The sequence below is a fragment of the Biomphalaria glabrata genome, chromosome 16, assembly GCF_947242115.1.
Source record: "Biomphalaria glabrata chromosome 16, xgBioGlab47.1, whole genome shotgun sequence".
Lineage (NCBI taxonomy): Eukaryota > Metazoa > Mollusca > Gastropoda > Planorbidae > Biomphalaria > Biomphalaria glabrata.
In genome coordinates, this window is record NC_074726.1 from 8,727,710 (window position 1) to 8,749,971 (window position 22,262).

General features: G+C 38.6%; 2 protein-coding genes across 2 annotated transcripts in view; both read left to right on the forward strand.

Moving 5' to 3' along the window:
- The window catches only part of LOC106079447 (allatotropins-like), a 145,953-nt gene that overhangs the window by 21,834 nt on the left and 101,857 nt on the right, over positions 1–22,262 (forward strand). The gene's annotated exons all lie outside the window — the stretch shown is intronic.
- Positions 5,991–7,157, forward strand: LOC129923426 (mucin-2-like). Its single transcript, XM_056014327.1, has one exon. The coding sequence runs from the start codon at positions 5,991–5,993 to the stop codon at positions 7,155–7,157; it is 1,167 nt and encodes a 388-aa protein (XP_055870302.1).

Genomic DNA, 22,262 nt, shown 5'->3' on the forward strand with positions numbered 1-22,262 from the left:
CTTGAGAAGCTGTCTTGTTGAGAGCTTGAATTCTGCAGCTGTATCTTGAGAAGCTGTCTTGTTGAGAGCTTGAATTCTGCAGCTGTATCTTGAGAAGCTGTCTTGTTGAGAGCTTGAATTCTGCAGCTGTATCTTGAGAAGCTGTCTTGTTGAGAGCTTGAATTCCACAGCTGTATCTTGAGAAGCTGTCTTGCTGAGAGCTTGAATTCTGCAGCTGTATCTTGAGAAGCTGTCTTGCTGAGAGCTTGAATTCTGCAGCTGTATCTTGAGAAGCTGTCTTGTTGAGAGCTTGAATTCTGCAGCTGTATCTTGAGAAGCTGTCTTGTTAAGAGCTTGAATTCTGCAGCTGTATCTTGAGAAGCTGTCTTGTTGAGAGCTTGAATTCTGCAGCTGTATCTTGAGAAGCTGTCTTGTTGAGAGCTTGAATTCTGCAGCTGTATCTTGAGAAGCTGTCTTGCTGAGAGCTTGAATTCTGCAGCTGTATCTTGAGAAGCTGTCTTGTTGAGAGCTTAAATTCTGCAGCTGTATCTTGAGAAGCTGTCTTGTTGAGAGCTTGAATTCTGCAGTTGTATCTTGAGAAGCTGTCTTGCTGAGAGCTTGAATGCTACATGTCTCATGATAAGTTTATTTGAAGTTTTGAATATGGAGATGATAATCTGCTTTTAGATACTGAATGAGCGTTGTATCTGGATAAGCTTCATAGATGTCTGGAATGGACTAATGTATCCTGATATCTTACTTGAGATTTTGAACTGTTTTGTTTGTTTGGTTGATTTACATAGTTCCGAATTTCCTTCAGAATTGAGGATTATTACATCTTATCCCAAGCTTCCCGCAGGTCGGGATTGTGGTGGGCAGGGTTCAAACCCGCACTATCGAGACGACAGTCCAAAGCGCAATCCCCACGACAAGGTAGCCTTCAGGTATCCTAATAAAATGTCTTCTAGTCTCGCTATGGCAAGTGTATATGTATATATGTCCCGAACTAAAATCAAAACTTGGTAAATATGTTCCTAATGTCCCTCCACAACAGGAGGGCCCTAAACATAGACAAAAAGTAACTAATTGTATCTCTATTAAAGGACGTACTCGTGTTCACAGTATTTTCTATTCCATATAGATATGTCTTCAAATACAAAAACAAAATCTAATAAAATACTCAGAAAGACACAAAGATAAAGGCACATTCCTCGTTCCATATGCTAGGACAAATTTGTACAAATGCTCCTTCTTCCCTAATAAAGCATGGAATGAGTTGCCTGAGCCAGCCAAGAAAACCAATGACTATGCTGAATTTAAGCCATTGATTAACATGCTCGACTAGATTGACCTAGGAACACACGTAATCTTCTGTTTTGAAGTAACGTCTGTATTCTATGAGATCAGAATATGTCGGCCGAACGGGTAAACCCATGATCGTTACAAAATAAAATAATGTGGTAACATTCTCCATGTGTGACATATCTAAAGTCAATCCACTATATCAGTGACAACCAAACTAAGGCCTGCGGGTCATATCCGGCTAGTAAGTAATATAAATAGTTCTTCTTTTTAAGTATCTACAAAGAGGTAAACAAACAATTCGCAGATCGATCACTAAATGCATCAACAATATATTAAAAAAAAAGAATCGCATACAATAATACTACAGTAAGATCTATCTTATCTTATCTTATATAATACAGACGTTACTTCAAAAAAGAAGATGATTACGTCCTACGCGTCATGCATTTAGTCATGCATATTAACCAATGACTTAAATTCTGCCAAGTCACTGGTTTTCCTGGCTAGCTCAGGCAACCCATTCCATGCTCTAATAGCACTAGGGAAGAAGGAGTATTTGTACAAATTTGTCCTAGCATATGGGACGAGGAATGTGCCTTTATCTTTGTGTCTTTCAGAGTATTTTATTAAATTTTGTTTTTGTATTTGAAGATTATGGTTCAGTGTTTTATGTATTATTGCTACTTTACTTTTGAGCCTTCTGTCCTGAAGGCTTTCTAAATTTAGTGATTTTACTAAAGATGTTACTCTAGTCAAATGTGAATATTCGTTTGTTATGAATCGCACTGCTCTATTTTGTGTCTGTTCTAGTTTCTTAATGTTTTCTTGAGTTGAGGGGTCCCAAACAGAGGATGCATATTCTATTATTGGCCTAACCAAGGTTAAATAACATTTTAGTTTTATGTTCTTATTTGATTTATAGAAATTTCTTTTAATAAATCCTAATGCTTTGTTTGATTTTTTTGTAGTTTCATCAATATGTTGATTCCATGACAGTTTTTCATTTATTATAACACCTAGGTATTTTGCGTTTTTAGTCTGTGTTACTGGTTTGCCATGAATAAGATAAGTGGAATTAATTTGTTTTAGCTTTTTTGTTACTCTTAACAACTGACATTTTTCTGGGTGGAAAGACATGCTCCAATTTGATTCCCATTTCTGTAATTCATCTAATTCTCTTTGTAAAATATCTGTGTCTTGTGTTGTTTTTATTGTTCTATATATTATGCAATCGTCTGCAAATAATCTGACTTTTGTTCCTGAAGTAATGCAATTTGGTAAATCATTTATGTAAATTAAAAATAGTAGTGGACCCAAGACTGTTCCTTGAGGTACACCTGAGTTTACTGTTATCGGTGTTGATTTAGAACCATTTATTATTACAGTTTGTTCTCTCCCTATCAGAAAGTCTTTAATCCACTGATGCAGTGGACCATTAATGCCAAAATATTTTAATTTTTTAAGCAAACTATGGTGGTGAACTTTGTCAAAAGCCTTAGAAAAATCTAGTAAGATAGCATCTATTTGTTTACTATCTTGTGATATTCAACGCCGACACTATTTGTCAAGCCTCTCTCGCATCATCTTACCTTTTTTAACCCATTGCCATCTACAGCATGTGTCCGTATATTACTCCTGCATTTTTATCCATTAGAAATATTTCTAATTATATTCTGTCGTTTGAAGTTTGTTTGCTATGCTTGAAAAAAAAAATTCAATAGAGTCACTATTTGCTTTCTTCCACCATTGTTCTTGAATAGTCTCTTCAACTATTTCCATTTCCCCATTGTCTGCATTGGGAATGGATTTTTCCCCCCCCCTTCCATTCAACCTTTACGCCTCGCAGATATTCAGTATGTTCGTGCTACTGGCAACACTTCGTTTCAAGCATATCCTAGTTTGTTTTTGTGTTTTGTTTTACGCGCATTACTTCCCTTTAAAAAATAAATCAATTTTTTTTTTTTTGTAATTAACAGTTTTCAGTTAATTATCTTCTCTTTTCAAGGAACGTCCGTATTTAGAAGATAAAAGCTCTCCAGTGGGCGTAGCTAGGGTGGGAGAGGTGGGGGAGGATTTGAACATCCTCCTGGCTCCCTCTTAAGGATGGCCCCTTAAATAAGTGTTTTATTTACATTAAATATTAAATATTACGCAAAATGCAGGGCCCCCATAGAGGTCAAGCCCCCGGGCCCCCAAATGATAGCAAATTCCTAGCTACGCCCCTGGAGCTCTCTTCTTTTTTTTTTGTTTTGGGTTTTGTAGTCAGCGTCTTTGTTTAGCGTAATCGATTGTTTTAAAGTACATCAAGCTATTACCTAATGTAGAATATTCTATCCTCTAAAAACTTGCGTTGAGCCGTATGGAGTGTGTGTGTGAGTTGCTGATGTAACCATAAGAAAAGAAGGGCGGATGGTTTTGGTTGTGTAGGCTGAGTGGATATTGATGAAACAACCTAGTGGTCTGCGGTAGTTCAAATTAATAAGGACTAGCGTGTAGTGCCAGCGGGCCGTATTCCACCTTCGAAATTCCGGACTGTACTCTTTGAAATGTTGTTTGCATTGGGATCGATGTGCTTTTGAGGTGAGAGGTCTTCGATACGCGTGTAGGAAATGCATTTGGCCTTCAGGCCGAAAGGTCTGGGCACTACTAGACTCTCGTTAATGAAAGTGAGGTCCTAAAATGTTAAAACAGTTTGCTTCCACATCGAAGAGTCTCAAGTTCGATTTTTTTGGCACCGCTATAAAGTTTGCTTGATATTAGCTGCCTGGTCGTGCGGTATGCACTCTGGACTGTCGTTCCTTCGTCTTGGTGATCTTGGGCGATACCCTGCCCGCTGCCATTCCCGTCGTCCTGTGGGAGCTTTGGACTAGGTATTGGATTATCTTCAGAAGAAACATCCGAAACATGTAAAACGTTTTACGAGCTACCTTTTAGTTCGGGGAAAAGACGGGGAAAAAGGAGGGGCTGATTTTTGGGAAACATAAGCGAAGCTTTGACCAAGGTAACATATTGTTGTAACTCCAGTGGCGGACTGACAGGGTTAATATGTGTGCGGCCTACTGACACACGCGACTCAGGTCTAACAGACGTCAACGGTTGTCGATAGACAAGGACAGTACTGCTAGTACATGCAAATATGACCCGTCTTTTGGTCATGTGACCGAAAGCCTTCACGGACTAGAGACAGTGTGTAAGAAAGGACAGTTGAGTCCAACACAGCGAGGCAGTAAGGACGGTGCGCTACAAAGTGAGTTCTTGAAAATGTAGTTCTACGAGGCTGGAAGTAGACTGAGAAAGACTTGTAGTGTTTAGTAGGCAGTTCTATTGTGTTAAAGCATTTGAAGTAGGTGTAGCCAATAGTGTTTTATTGGCCGTTGATGTATATGTCATTAAATCGCCACATTGTTACTTGAAACTCTTGTTGTCAAGTTCTTGTGTTAGATGTACTGTTTTGTCTATTAGTGTTTAGAGAATATATTTTAGGAGGGGAGATAACTTTACTTTATTGAAGTTATCTTGGTAAGCCTAATTACCCTACATTTGTAGCGATACGAAATGTACGCACACATTTGTTCAATGCACTGCTTCATCAATATCGCGACCGTGCGAATACATGTTTCCTCTTTTTTTTTTTTTGTTTTTACTGCTCGCGGTAAATCAATTATTTTCAATAGGACTATAATGACTTATTAAAGTGTCAATAACTTCGCGTCGGACTACGCAAGAGTAGGGGCGGGGAGAAAGGTCAGGCAGTCATTGATTCAGTCACATGAAGTTTGCAACAGATTAATAGTCTGGAAATTATTATTGTGGCAGTCAGGTAAAGGTTAAATCAGAATATTTGGAAAACCAGCGAGATATGTTTCGTTTCTTTACGAATTTTCCTAGTAGTTTTTTTTTCATATTCATCAGTAATTCTTTAACAACTAAGCGTTGGAGAAGTATTAATAATTAATGCTTCTTGTGATATTTTAAGAGTAGAGTTAAATTGTTGCATAGTGGTCTCAAATATGTGTCCCACGACATTTCTGAGTTTGTAAGAGCTGTCTCTTTTGTAAGCCATTCGCTGACGGGTGTTTTACCTTTAGAAAAAATCATTAAATTTAGATTCCCAGCAGGATAATAGACTTTAAAATAATTTACCTTTAGAAAAAATCATTAAATTTAGATTCCCAGCAGGATAATAGACTTTAAAATAATCTTCAAATACAAAAAACAAAACCAAATAAAATACTCAGAAATACACAAAGATAAAGGCATATTCCTCGTTCCATATTCTAGGACGAATGTATACAAACGCTACTTCATACCTAGTGCAATTATAGTATGGAATGGGTTGCCTGATTCAGCCAGGAAAACCAATGATTTAGCAGAATTTAATTCATGATTAGATTGACATAGAAACACGCGTAGGACGTAGTCATCTTCTTTTTTTTACTTTATTTTTGAGCGTCTATATTTTATAAGATAAAATAAGATAAGATAACATACTGTTTGCCTGCACTGGTAAATTCACGCTTAAATTGCATTTTGTAAACGTTTCGGTAGTCTTTGCTGGTACAGATTTTTTCTTTCACTTTGCCACATAGGATTGCCTTTGGCTTATGGACGTTCTCAGTTCGTGAAATATTCAACACAGGACTCGCCTTTTTTTTTTTTGTAAAGTAGCTTCTTATAACACTCCCTACACCAGCACTTATCATGACATGTATAGTGTAGTCTTGTCATCTTATAACACTCCCTACACCAGCACTTATCATGACATGTATAGTGTAGTCTTGTCATCTTATAACACTCCCTACACCAGCACTTATCATGACATGTATAGTGTAGTCTTGTCATCTTATAACACTCCCTACACCAGCACTTATCATGACATGTACAGTGTAGTCTTGTCATCTTATAACACTCCCTACACCAGCACTTATCATGACATGTATAGTGTAGTCTTGTCATCTTATAACACTCCCTACACCAGCACTTATCATGACATGTATAGTGTAGTCTTGTCATCTTATAACACTCCCTACACCAGCACTTATCATGACATGTATAGTGTAGTCTTGTCATCTTATAACACTCCCTACACCAGCACTTATCATGACATGTATAGTGTAGTCTTGTCATCTTATAACACTCCCTACACCAGCACTTATCATGACATGTATAGTGTAGTCTTGTCATCTTATAACACTCCCTACACCAGCACTTATCATGACATGTATAGTGTAGCCTTGTCATCTTATAACACTCCCTACACCAGCACTTATCATGACATGTATAGTGTAGTCTTGTCATCTTATAACAATCCCTACACCAGCACTTATCATGACATGTATAGTGTAGTCTTGCCATCTTATAACACTCCCTACACCAGCACTTATCATGACATGTATAGTGTAGTCTTGCCATCTTATAACACTCCCTACACCAGCACTTATCATGACATGTATAGTGTAGTCTTGCCATCTTATAACACTCCCTACACCAGCACTTATCATGACATGTATAGTGTAGTCTTGCCATCTTATAACACTCCCTACACCAGCACTTATCATGACATGTATAGTGTAGTCTTGTCATCTTATAACACTCCCTACACCAGCACTTATCATGACATGTATAGTGTAGTCTTGTCATCTTATAACACTCCCTACACCAGCACTTATCATGACATGTATAGTGTAGTCTTGTCATCTTATAACACTCCCTACACCAGCACTTATCATGACATGTATAGTGTAGTCTTGTCATCTTATAACACTCCCTACACCAGCACTTATCATGACATGTATAGTGTAGTCTTGTTATCTTATAACACTCCCTACACCAGCACTTATCATGACATGTATAGTGTAGTCTTGTTATCTTAAAACACCCCCTACACCAGCACTTATCATGACATGTATAGTGTAGTCTTGTCATCTTATAACACTCCCTACACCAGCACTTATCATGACATGTATAGTGTAGTCTTGTCATCTTATAACACTCCCTACACCAGCACTTATCATGACATGTATAGTGTAGTCTTGCCATCTTATAACACTCCCTACACCAGCACTTATCATGACATGTATAGTGTAGTCTTGCCATCTTATAACACTCCCTACACCAGCACTTATCATGACATGTATAGTGTAGTCTTGCATTCTTATAACACTCCCTACACCAGCACTTATCATGACATGTATAGTGTAGTCTTGCCATCTTATAACACTCCCTACACCAGCACTTATCATGACATGTATAGTGTAGTCTTGTCATCTTATAACACTCCCTACACCAGCACTTATCATGACATGTATAGTGTAGTCTTGTCATCTTATAACACTCCCTACACCAGCACTTATCATGACATGTATAGTGTAGTCTTGTCATCTTATAACACTCCCTACACCAGCACTTATCATGACATGTATAGTGTAGTCTTGTCATCTTAAAACACCCCCTACACCAGCACTTATCATAACATGTATAGTGTAGTCTTGTCATCTTATAACACTCCCTACACCAGCACTTATCATAACATGTATAGTAATAAGAAATAAAGAACACTGAAGAGTAACCTAAAACAAGGCTTTATTAAACTAGAACGACACATGAATTGACGAAAGAGACTGGGACAGTAGCACACTAAATCAATGTTGTGAACACATTCTCACGACGTTACACAAACATAAACAAATAGCAACTATTTCACCACATTCACCCCGCCTAGAATTAAAATAGCAAGTATAGTAATATAGTAGGCCAATAGCATAAATAAAAGAGAATGCCTGTGCCTGTAATACAATAGATCAATAAATAGTGTCGAAATATTAATTTCTCTTGTAAACAATAGTGAATGGTGATGCAAAGAAACCTAAAACCCAGTATCTGTTGTATGACTTATAAACAATTACTAGTTTATGTTTTAAATATTAACAAATAGTGTAGTAAGTAGACATGTACGTAAATAAGTGAAAAGTAAACTCTAGTATCAGTAGCAAGAGATAAACAATGCCAGTTTATGTAGAACATAGGTAGTGCAATAAAGGAACAACTCTAGACTCTATAGTTCGGTCTGGTTCTTCTCTCTCTCAAGTTGTAACGGGGTTGACTATCCTGTTCTACGGTTTGGGAGTCACTAGTGAGTTCCTGAGCGTCAAGTGGGGTATTTTCAAGAGGAAGCGCTCGGAGGTCCTCAGAGCCTACCAGGGGTTCTTTCCTTTCTTGTATCACCGTAGGGGTGTTGACTGGTACTTCCGTGTTTTGAGTTTCTGGAGGATATTCATTATCCTCACCCGGAGGGAAGAACGAAGGTTCACTTGTTGTTGTGGATGGGGAGGGGGTGGGAGCCAAGCGTCTTAGAGAGACCGTCTCCTCTTTACCGCTGGGCAACCGTACGACGGCATATTGGGGGTTGCACATCAGCAATTCGACTTCCTCCGTGAGAGGATCATACTTTGAAGATCGGTTCTCTCTTCTCAGCAACACTCTACCTGGGCTAGATAGCCAAGTGGGGATAGATATCCCGAAGGAGGATTTCCGGTTGAACCGGAAAACTCTCTCATGTGGAGTTTCGTTTGTTGCCGTAGATAGTAATGATCTAATCGAGTATAGGGCCTGGTTCAAGACAAGCTCCCATCTCGAGATCGGGAGATCGAGGTCTTTCAGTGCTAAAGTAACGGCGTTCCATAGAGTTTTGTTTAGTCGTTCAATTTGTCCGTTGCCTGAAGGATTAAAGGCGGTTGTTCTACTTGTAGCTATTCCCCTCTCGTGCAGAAAGGATTGCACCTCCCTCGACATAAAGGACGTACCTCTGTCAGAATGGACGTACTCTGGCATCCCAACAAAGGAAAACAGCTGATTTAAACACTTTATGACAGTGGATGAGGACATATCGGGACATGGGTAGGCAAATGGGAAGCGTGAGTACTCATCCACCATTGTTAATAAGTATTTGTTGTGAGTAGCAGATGGGAGTGGCCCCTTAAAATCAATGCTTACTCTCTGAAATGGTTGGGTAGCTTTGATGAGGGTGCCTGAAAACTGTTTGAAGAATCTAGGCTTCAGTTCAGCGCAAGTTTTACATTGGTTTACCACTTTGCGGACGTCCTCGCAGGAAAAAGGTAAGTTCTTAGTCCGAACGAAATGGAGGAGTCTCGTGACCCCTGGGTGACAGAGGTTGTTGTGTAACAGTTTGAGGTCTTCTCCAGTCATTGCTGACGCAAAGTGGTTCCTTGAAAAGGTATCCGCCGCAGCGTTTTGTTTCCCGGGTCGATATACGACGTCATATTGGAAACAACTAAGCTCCAGTCGCCATCTTTGAATCTTTTCGTTTTTGATCTTGCCCTTGTTCTGCTGGTCAAACATAAAAGACACTGAGCGTTGATCTGTAACCAATGTGAAGGGTCTACTGATAAGGTAATGTTGCCATTTTCTCAGGGCTTCTACGATAGCGTATGCTTCCTTTTCCACTGCTGAGTGTCTGCGTTCACTATTAGTGAGTGTTCTTGAAAAGAAGGCGACAGGACGGCCGTCTTGATTAAGAGTGGCGGCAATCGCGATGTCAGAGGCATCTGTTTCGACTGTTAGTGGTCGATTGTAGTCTATCGTCGACACAGCAGCGTTTTCAAGTTCGTGTTTTAGCTGTTTAAAAGCTTGTTGTACTTGTTCAGGGGGAGGAAAGGCTTTGTTGTTCACCAATAAATGGATCTTGTTGGAGAAATTTGGGATCCATTGAGAATAATAGGACAGTAGTCCAATCACCCGCTTTTGTGATTTCATGTCTTGTGGTGGAGGTAGGTTTCTCAATGCTTGAAATCTTTCGGGGTCTGGTCTTAATTGCCCTTGTGAGATTTCGTAGCCTAGGAGGCATACTTTATTAGTCGCAATAGCACTTTTATCATTGTTGAAGGTGATACCGTACTTTTTAGCGGCATTGAGAAATCTCTGTAGATTCTGGTCGTGGCTAATGGAGTCAAGTCCGCAGATGGTAACGTTATCCACGTAAGCGAACGTGTCCTGTAGCCCTGCCTCCTCAATTATTGTGTTGATCGTCCTTTGAAATGCGGCGACTCCGTTTGTCACTCCAAAAGGAATGCGGCAAAACTGATAAAGCTTTCCGCCAGCCTCGAACGCCGTGTACTGCTTTTCATCATCCCTGATAGGTATCTGGTGGTAAGCGCTTTTGAGGTCAAATGTACTGTACATTGAGTATTTAGATATTTCCTGCACCAGTTCATCCACTTTTGGCACGGGATACGCGTCGAGGTAAGTGAATCGATTGATGGTTTGGCTATAGTCGATAACCATTCTCTTTTTGTGCCTTTCATTCGTTGTTACAATTATCTGGGCTCGCCACGGGGACGTGGAAGGCTCAATAATTTTGTCAGATAGAAGTCTCTTGATTTCAGTTTGAATGAATTTGGAGTCAGGCATAGAATATTTTCTAGATTTAGTGGCTATGGGATGGCAGTTAGGAGCCAGATTAGCGAAGAGGCGAGGGGCTTCAACTCGTGCAGCTTTCAGCGTACAGACCTGGAGAGTGCTTCGTTTTCCTTCAAATGGGATCATCAGTTTTTCGTGCTGGCTGATGAAATCTAGCCCTAAGATTACATCAGATACTAGTCCATCTAGTAGTGAGAGCTTAACACTTTCATATTGTTCATCTTTGTACTTTATTTTAGCGAAAATATGGCCGTGAGTAGTGCGAGAAAGATGTGTAGAGGCCATGTAGATTCTGTTTCTGGACGTTTCTAATTTCCATTTGTACCTTTTAGCAATTGAAGAAGATATATAGCTTTCACTGCTCCCCGTATCTACGAGAGCCTTCAATGGTACTCCATTGACGAGTATTGAAATAGTAGATTTAGTAAGACCGGACGCTGGTGTCGATGCCCAGGAAGATCCAACGGTTGTAGTCCGAGACGTGTCATCATTTGCTTTCACTATGGCTGAGGTTGTAGATTTGAGTGTCTGTCTGGTCGATTTACAGACTTTCTGGAAATGGCCCCTCTTACCGCACAAGTTGCATGTAGCGTCACGGGCCGGACATCTAAAGCGTTGATGTGGGCTGTTTCCACAAAAGAAACATCTTTTACTAGTCGCCGCACTCACCTCGTGTTCTACTTTTGTCATTGGAGAAAGGCTCTCCTCGTCGGCGCTAGCTCCACAGGGAGTTTCAGAGTGGATGTTATACGCCATGGCATGGTTATGGGCATATTCGAGTTGTCTTGCCTCTTCATAGGCGCACTGTAGAGTTAGAGTAGATTTCTCTAAGAGTCGCAGCCTTATGCTGTTTGAAGCCAGTCCAGTAATGAAGGCGTCTCTTACGAAGATATCTCTGTGTTCTTCAGCGGTGACAGCTTTGAAGTCACAGTCTTTGGCCATACTTTTAAGCTTAAGTAGGAAGGAGTCAACGGTTTGTCCGTTCTCTTGTCGACAAAGAGTTATCATGTGCCGTGCAAAAATTTCGCTTTTAGGCTTCACGTAGACATTTTGTAGAACTTTGATTGATTCTTCGAACGTTGTACACTCACTTATGTACTGAAATACGCTCGAAGAAACGTAGTTTTCTAGTAATTTCTTTTTGTCAATCTCGCAATGAGAGACTGAGGAGATGAAATTCTCAAATGTTCTCAGCCAGTGCAGCCACTTCTCGGCAGCCGATGGCGAGCTAGGCTCTATGTCTAGCTCTTTTGGCCTAAATAGACGTTCCATTTGTATAATTACTTTTACTTACAGACTGAGAATAGTGTTGAACAAAAATCCAAAAAAGATACGTGAGGCACATAGATCCATGAAATTGAAAATTTCTAGTTTAATAAATTGTAATAAGAAATAAAGAACACTGAAGAGTAACCTAAAACAAGGCTTTATTAAACTAGAACGACACATGAATTGACGAAAGAGACTGGGACAGTAGCACACTAAATCAATGTTGTGAACACATTCTCACGACGTTACACAAACATAAACAAATAGCAACTATTTCACCACAGTAGTCTTGTTATCTTATAACACTCCCTACACCAGCACTTATCATGACATGTATAGTGTAGTCTTGTTATCTTATAACACTCCCTACACCAGCACTTATCATGACATGTATAGTGTAGTCTTGCCATCTTATAACACTCCCTACACCAGCACTTATCATGACATGTATAGTGTAGTCTTGCCATCTTATAACACTCCCTACACCAGCACTTATCATGACATGTATAGTGTAGTCTTGCCATCTTATAACACTCCCTACACCAGCACTTATCATGACATGTATAGTGTAGTCTTGCCATCTTATAACACTCCCAACACCAGCACTTATCATGACATGTATAGTGTAGTCTTGCCATCTTATAACACTCCCTACACCAGCACTTATCATGACATGTATAGTGTAGTCTTGCCATCTTATAACACTCCCTACACCAGCACTTATCATGACATGTATAGTGTAGTCTTGCCATCTTATAACACTCCCTACACCAGCACTTATCATGACATGTATAGTGTAGTCTTGCCATCTTATAACACTCCCTACACCAGCACTTATCATGACATGTATAGTGTAGTCTTGTCATCTTATAACACTCCCTACACCAGCACTTATCATGACATGTATAGTGTAGTCTTGTCATCTTATAACACTCCCTACACCAGCACTTATCATGACATGTATAGTGTAGTCTTGCCATCTTATAACACTCCCTACACCAGCACTTATCATGACATGTATAGTGTAGTCTTGCCATCTTATAACACTCCCTACACCAGCACTTATCATGACATGTATAGTGTAGTCTTGCCATCTTATAACACTCCCTACACCAGCACTTATCATGACATGTATAGCGTAGTCTTGCCATCTTATAACACTCCCTACACCAGCACTTATCATGACATGTATAGTGTAGTCTTGTCATCTTATAACACTCCCTACACCAGCACTTATCATGACATGTATAGTGTAGTCTTGTCATCTTATAACACTCCCTACACCAGCACTTATCATGACATGTATAGTGTAGTCTTGTCATCTTATAAAACTCCCTACACCAGCACTTATCATGACATGTATAGTGTAGTCTTGTCATCTTATAACACTTCCTACACCAGCACTTATCATGACATGTATTGTGTAGTCTTGCCATCTTATAACACTCCCTACACCAGCACTTATCATGACATGTATAGTGTAGTCTTGTCATCTTATAACACTCCCTACACCAGCACTTATCATGACATGTATAGTGTAGTCTTGTCATCTTATAACACTCCCTACACCAGCACTTATCATAACGTATATAGTGTAGTCTTGTCATCTTATAACACTCCCTACACCAGCACTTATCATAACGTATATAGTGTAGTCTTGCCATCTTATAACACTCCCTACACCAGCACTTATCATAACATATATAGTGTAGTCTTGTCATCTTATAACACTCCCTACACCAGCACTTATCATAACGTATATAGTGTAGTCTTGCCATCTTATAACACTCCCTACACCAGCACTTATCATAACATATATAGTGTAGTCTTGCCATCTTATACCCATTAGAGAAAATCTACAGATTGGCAAAGTTAGCTTAAAGAGAACTTGAATCGACCCCAAGGCAGAAAATGGATTAGTTTGAGTTTGGTGTGCCAAAATATGTAGGCCACAGCTGGATCTGCCTACGTTCGTAGGTTCCCCTTTCAAACCTTCTGGTCTATGGGGCAGACGATGTAAAGGTAAATTCGTTTCTGGGACCTATGGTTAACGATGGTGTCATGTGGTCAGCACAACGACCAGCCTAACCTTTTACTTTCCCTTAACTAATGTCAGGTACCCATTAGAGTTAGGTGGACTTAGAGGCGCCCGAAGATTCCGAAATTAAAAATTCCAGCCTTCACCGAGATTCAAACCCAGGACCTCAGGTTCAGAAGCTGAGCGCTTAACCATTCAGCCACCGCGCCCCCCCCCCCATAAAGTTTTAATATGATCCGTAGGAAGGTATGCATTCAGTAGATGCCTCCACACATAAAAGAAACCCTGAGGGATCAAAGTAAAAACAAGCAAAATATAAAAAAAACTATTTAAATGGGAAAAAAGGGAAATAACTGCACATTTACAGCCATATTTCTGAATACTGTTTGAATTATTTTCCCTTTTCTATATAATTTTTTTTTCATAAATTACCCCTAATTAAATAATTGATTGGTTAATTATTTGATTGATTAATGCTTTTATTCATGTTAGGGAAAGTAAATAATTTATGCAAATTTCAACTTGATACCCAGAATGGGAAGTGGGAGAAAGAACGTGTACAAAATGTGTGACAGACAGACAGACGGAGTGAGTTGATATAAGCTTTGTAAAAACAAAAATCGTTTGGGACACAAGGTCTTCATCAGCTACAGGCAAAAAAAACAACAACATTTTAAAAGCAAAAAAAAAAAAGCTTTCATCGATGCAGTAGTAAATCTTAATATTGTTCAGCTTTTATTGAAAAGCGATCTCAATAAGCTCAGAATAGATGCAGAAATCAAATAGTTATTAGTGACTCAGAAAATGACACAATTTGATATATCTTCATTCCTCTGTTATTTAGATCCATATGGATCGAGTTTTTAGCTAAATATAAACTTCTTCTTCTCCTCCCCCCCCCTTCCCGTCCCCTTAAACATAATGAGGTGATACGCGACCGAGTCAGATATAACATTTGTAAAAGGTCTTATCCGTGACTGCAGTCCACATCCATGGTCTACGTACTCGGTCATGTTGTGGCCTGGGGGCATCCCCATCCACGCCTTGTTAGAGATCTTAGGTCGCGACGTCTTGACTTGAGATGACGCAATGGGTTGAAAGGAAATACATTAAAAAAAAACAAACTTTATTGTATTTTTTTTTCACGCCTGCCCACGGAGTATATTTATCTAGCTTATATCAGTTTACTCCGCCTATCTGTCTGTCTGTCTGGTTAAAATCTTTTACACGATATTTCTCCCATTTCCCATTCTCGGATCAAGTTGAAACTTGGTACAATTATTCACTGCTGATGACAACACATGAATCGATCAAAAAGGTGAACCAATTAAATATCCAATTAGTAATAATAAATTTTCTAATAAAAGACCTAGATTGTAATAAATAACGGTAGATAAGTCTTGCAGCAAAGAGATTTATGACAATGAAAGAAGAGTGTTCCCCCTTCCCCGTCGGAAGACACTCATTATAAGCGAGTCTTTTAAAAACATAAATTTGATTTGTTTATCTTTCGTATGCCTTGTCTATTATATCTGATCGAGTCTAAATATAGAACTCTTTTCTTTTTGATCAACGTGTGAATTTATTTTGAATCCCATTTCCATTCCGAAGTTATTACCTTTCATGATTTATAGTGATTAATTATTTGTGGCTTAGTGAAAGTCCGATGTTTTTTTTTTTTTTTTTAATTTATGACTTAACTAGCCGGATATGACCCACTGCCCGCGTGCTTTAGTGTATCACTGATGTAGTTCTATGTTCCTTTACATAGCTAATATAAAATACTGTGAATCGTGGGTTTACCCGATTCGTTAAAAAGTTTCGTTCTTCAATAAAGAAAAATTTAGGTATTTTTTTATGGACTTCTTGCAGTGGGAGAGACATTTAAAATATAAAAGGACCATTCATGCCAAATTTGATCAAGATTGGTCATACCATTTCGATTTCTATTTGGGACATAGATACATACATACATCTTCTTACAATCTGCTTTATATATTAGATTTGCATTTTCAACTTAAATTTCAATTTAGAAAAAAAAATTAAAATGTCAATATGTTCTTAAGGACTGTAAAATTTAAAGGTCAATATGTTCTTAAAAACTTTATTTAATCATTTTTCGTCTGATAAGATGTCATGTAACTAAATCACACAAACATCTGAAATGACTGGAATCTAGAGAACAAACAAAAAAGCCAAAGTTTAAATGGTAACAATTTATTTACTGCAGATTTTATTTACTGAAGAATCCCTCTGCACACACAACTAGACATTTTAAACACTAGATCTCGACTTCCAAGTCACCCACACACACAACTAGACATTTTAAACACTAGATCTCGACTTCCAAGTCACCCACACACACAACTAGACGTCACAACACTAAATCTGGATTTACAAGTCAGCCGCACCGACAACTAGCCACCTAAACATCGTCTTATTGTTTATTCATTTGACAATCACCAACAAACTATTGCATAATAATAATAATAATCTTTATTGTCTGTAAATAAGTATAGCATTATACCCATACATGACAGCAAACAAAACATTATAACAATAACAAAACAAATTGTACATTGACACCAAATAAAGTCATAATTTACATGTGAAAAAGCTTATAGAGGAACAAAAGAGTTTTGTGTCTGTTTGTCTTTGGTATCGGTGACCTGTATCTCTATTTTGATGGTAAAGTCACAAAATGGTGACCCAAAGGGTGATTTTTTATTTCTAGAATCTTATTAAGGATTTAAAAAAAAAAAATTGAAAAAGAAGATTCAGTACTGCAGTGCTATTTAACGCACACAAGCTATCATATAACAAAAAAAAAAAGGATATCCTAAATTATTAAAACTTTTTTTATTCTGTACACAACTGACACGTCTTAAAAAACACCGATGTGCCCAAAAAACAAAGTTATTCTGTACGCCAGATACACCATAAAGCTAACTACATATAGCTTGTCCGCCATAGATAAAACGTTCTTATGCACATGTCACCAAAACACTAGCATTTCAATTTTATTAGTAACCAAGTTAATAAAAGTAACCAGATTTAAAGACTAAGTAGACTAAGTGAATTGCAGTAGTCAAGACGACATAAAAGTCTAATAACCGAGTCACATTAAATCAAGTAGGCATGCTAAATAACTTGGTACCAGTAATAGTGTTGAATAACAGTTACTAAGTAAAGTTACACAGTCAATTTAGAAGTGATGTTTATGAGATCAATGAAGTAAGTCAATTGACCAATTACAATGACTCCTGGTTTCACTGTTACCTCTTGTGGACGATGTAAGTCAGTGGCGATAGAAAGTAACGCATAACTTAATACTGAGTTTGATCTTTAGTTACTATTTGATCTAAGACATATTGATATTTCCTCACCATGTTGTCTTTAGTCAGCCTGTGACATTCAAGATCTATTTCCTCCAAGAAGGCAAAGAAAGCCGAGTATTAGATGTCATCTCTTCGTCATGTCATTTGTCTAGAGTGTCATTTTTTTTATTAGCGCTACCCACATAGATCACTGACTATCGGGTTTCTTTTATCGAAATTCCCAGCACTATAAGTTAGCGAAAGTTTCGCAAGATGAGACTAACATTACATTTTTAAGAAAAGAAAAACCTAAAAAAATATACTTTTTGAACAAAAAAAGTTTATACGAAGTGTAATTGTATCAAGTAATTTGGATCAGCCATTAAATGGAATTTGTAATAGATCTAGTCCTACACCAATAAATTAGTGCGATTAGAAATGTTTTTTACCGATTGTTTTTGTTTATCTCTATGTCATGCTTTTAGATTTCTCAATAAGCAATGATCATATCATTTATCTGGACTATTTGGGAAAATGGGGGGGTGGGGGGGGGGTAGAGAAAGAAAGAGATGTCTGGGAGGATGTTACCGTAATTGGTTGTTAAAAGCATTCACACAAAAAAAAAAAAGGGGGGGGGGTCAAACTGAATTCGAACTCGTGGCTCACGCCTTCGCAGACCGACATGCTAACCACTTTGCTAGTGAGGAACGGATGACTAGTGAAGACTGTATAGTCATATATTTTTTATTACAATTTAGGGCTAAATACTCAAAATGTGCAAAATGTTCTGTTAAGAAAACTGTTTGAGAACCACTGATCTAGAACAACAACAATAAATTTGTGCCATTAGAAATATTTGAAAAGCTGAAATGTATAACTTACACGAAGACTACTATAGGATCTTTGAGACTCTTTGCTTTAAATCTACACTCTAGGAACACCCTCTCAGGAAACTAGTTTGTTAATAGTGACGGAAAGTTAAAACAAAACACCGACTCAGAATACGTCTCCCAAGATGTTGCGCCAATTTTCTCTAGATCAAAAGTGATGTCGCTTCCAATGTTAATCTCTCCTATATTCTTACAGTTGCTACATTGGTAGGGTTGGGGGGGGGGGGAGTGGAAATTCCAAATTTGAACATTCTTCCATGCCCCCACTTGAGGAGGGGGCCAAATGAGTGTTCGAAAATAAGTATTTACATTAAATATTACGCCATTATCTCATGTCATGATGACGAATGTCAAAACGCAGGGGCCCCAAATCTCTAGTTGTGCCACTGACTGTATTTGATGTCCCTTCAGTTGGGGGAGTCTATTCTTCTTCTTCTTCTTCGTTCTCATTGTTATGTTGGAGTGTTCATATGACTAGACCAATACATGAGATGAACTGCGCAGTGGTTTTCAAATCAGGGAGCTCTCCATATAGTTTCCTTTCTATTGGGGTGATTTGGGGCCAATGTCTTATACGGGCCTCTTGGTATATAGAGCAGTTTTGGAGGACGTGGTCTGCATTCTCTGGTGATACTCCACATGGGCAGATTTCACTGGTTCCAATTTTGAGCTTCCGGTACATGTGTTGTCGCATTCTGTTGTGTCCGGTCCTGAGTCGAAAGATTAGACGTTGGTCTTGTCGGGATAGCTTATAGTAAGCGTCATCTTTCTTGTGATTTGGATGAAAGCTCGTCCATTTCTCATTTATTTTATTTACGATTAATTTCTTCAATTCTTCTGGATAGAGTGCAGAGTTTATTAGTGTGTTACTTGGAAGAGCCTATGATACCTCGAACGTTTCTATAGCATATAGCCCCTCTACTTGTAACAGTAAGTGAGGTTCATAAACGTGATGCAATATGTGATATGTTTCTAAAAGTTACAGAATGTAGATTAGTTCTAGTCGATGGACTTTGAGTTGTAAAGTGATTCTCCAAATTTAGTTTTTTTCCACATTGATTGATAGCTCATATGCCAATGAATTACTTAGACCGAATTGGATGATAATGTCTCAATAGATAAACAGTTGTGCTTTAATTCAGTCACAGTATACCCAAGCTCAGCCTCTCCGAAAGCCTAACTTATATGGTGTTATGATGTGTGTGTTTCCAAGGTAACAGGAGGGGCTAAACAATTATTTGATGGCTATGCAGTGTAGAATGATGAAATATGAGCTGATATGTCATAATTTATGTTAAGAACTGCAGACGAGTCACAGATTTGAAAGATAAAAGGCGTGTTTTTTATAGCGAGTTATAGATTTTGTTAAAATATCATTTCATTTCATCTCATGTTAAATTTGTGTACATTGTACTAAAATTTATATATGGATTTGCTTAAAAAATCTGTGTAAGTTATTTCAAGCTCTACAATTAAATCTGAGTTGCACTAGCAATGTGGTGCTGTAATTCATCGACCAATCATCAACATCTGAAGCACTCCAAACATTCATTCCAAACTACAAACTTTAGAGTTTCAACTTTTGCTAAAGATAATTAGAAAAAAGTCAAGAAATGGTAAAATCCATTGAAACTATTTTCTTCAACTTCAAGAGAAACTTACCACAAGCCAATCCTGCTCCCCATCACGTAGGCTACCATCTATCCTGCTCCCCATCACGTAGGCTACCATCTATCCTGCTCCCCATCACGTAGGCTACCATCTATCCTGCTCCCCATCACGTAGGCTACCATCTATCCTGCTCCCCATCACGTAGGCTACCATCTATCCTGCTCCCCATCACGTAGGCTACCATCTATCCTGCTCCCCATCACGTAGGCTACCATCTATCCTGCTCCCCATCACGTAGGCTACCATCTATCCTGCTCCCCATCACGTAGGCTACCATCTATCCTGCTCCCCATCACGTAGGCTACCATCTATCCTGCTCCCCATCACGTAGGCTACCATCTATCCTGCTCCCCATCACGTAGGCTACCATCTATCATGCTGATATTAGCGTGCATTGTCTTGTACTCGGCTTACAATTTTGAGCTTTTGTCATGTGGTCACTATGATTAGCCTGTAATTGTTTTTGGTTATGAGTGATTCCCCTAAGGAAGTTCCGTCGGTATATGGTATTTTAAATACTCAAGAACTAATTTCCGTTTTTTTTTTCAATCAATTAGCTGTGTTGCTATGTGTAGGGCGGAGGCGCGGTGGCTGAGCGGTAAAGCGCTTGGCTTCCGAACCGGGGTCCGAGGTTCGAATCCTGGTGAAGACAGGGATTTTTAATTTCGGGACCTTCGGGCGCCTCTGAGTCTACCCAGTTCTAATGGGTACCTGACATTAGTTAGGGAAAAGTAAAGGCGGTTGGTCGTTGTGCTGGCCACATGACACCCTTGTTAACCGTAGGTCACAGAAACAGATGACCTTTACATCATCTGCCCTATAGACCACAAGGTCTGAAAGGGGAACTTTACTTTACTATGTGTAGGGCAGTGTTTCCCCAAACTTTTGACCTATGTGTACCTCTTTTATATTTTTTTAAATGTTGAGTACCCCTCCCACCCCTCCACACTTTAATGGATTAACAGAACATACAAAGAGGTATTAAAAAATATCAGCATAGTTAATGAGGTGCAACGCGTACCACCTCCAAAGCTTTCCTCTACTCCTAGGGGTACGCGTTCCCCACTTTGGGAAACACTGGTGTAGGGCATTGTAACCGTGTCAATTTGTAAAAACTTTAAAGATGTTTAGGTTTTATTATGCATTCGGTATTTTTTTTTAACTATTATCAGCTACTTGTTCAGTGGCGTCCAAAATTTTCGGACTTTTCGGCACCCTTTGCCTTAGGCCCATATAAATTTCGGACACATGTGTCAAAGACCATATACCACAATAACAGATGACCTTTACATTATCTGCCCCATAGATGACAAGGTCTAAAAGGGGAACTTTTTTTTTACGCTAGACTTAATACCTGACCCAGTCTTAAGTTGAATTTTTACATGATGGATCTCCTCAGGCTAGCAAAAATTATTTCCCTAGAAGAAAGAACTCCAAACGTCCGCCGACTTTCGATGGTGTAGTCCGTGAGACAAAAAAAACAACATCATTTTTTTTGGGGGGGGACCTTCAATTAGTTTAGGCATGTAGTAAAAGCAACAACAACAGTAGCATTAGTAAGTATTCACTCAGCAGCTTCAGCAACAAAAGTGGTGTCAAATTTGATAGGTATATATATATATATATATATTGTAAGTCAAGTTCCCCTTTCAGACCTAGTGGTTTATAGGGCAGACGATGAAAAGGTGACTTTCACTCACTTTGACTATTTAACTCTGACGATACGCCAGTGTTTCTCAAACATCTGAGCCCCACACCTTTCCCAATGAGAGACATTTTGTTCTCCTATTTCAATCGCTTGACATTCCCCTCTCTTTCACTTGCGAATTTCCATGTTTTTTTTACTTCTTAACAAATCTAATGACTTTTAAGATGTAGGCCACAGGACACTGGGATGTCTTTAGAATGTCTGAGCTATTTTTTTTCCTTTTTGTATATACTGGCGACTTTTTCAGTTTAACCTAGCTACTACAGAAACTGAACGTCTGGTGCCAAAGGCTGTTGTTGTTTTTTTTCCAAAGCTGATATTTATTTTCAACATTTTCTTTTTTTTTTTTTACACTCGTCAAGAAAAGCTGTCGTATACATTGACCCTACAGCTCTAAGTGTGTGTGTGCTTGTGTGTGTGTGTGCGTGTGCGATATTGAGGTTTAGTTCTTTACGAAAACGTGTTATATTTTTTTATTGTTTTTGTGAGTCGGGTGTGACAAGATATGTAGGTCACAGTGAGGTTGTATATATTATTACTATCATTGTCATGTTTGAAGATAATGCCTTGATATTGGTCTTGTTTTCTATTTACAACACTACATGGGTTAGTTCGATCATTCAATTTTTTTTTCTTGTTTTTAAAAGTAA

Bases quoted from the DNA above. Each gene is read 5' to 3' on its own strand.
- LOC129923426 (XM_056014327.1), top strand. From the start codon at position 5,991: ATGTATAGTGTAGTCTTGTCATCTTATAACACTCCCTACACCAGCACT.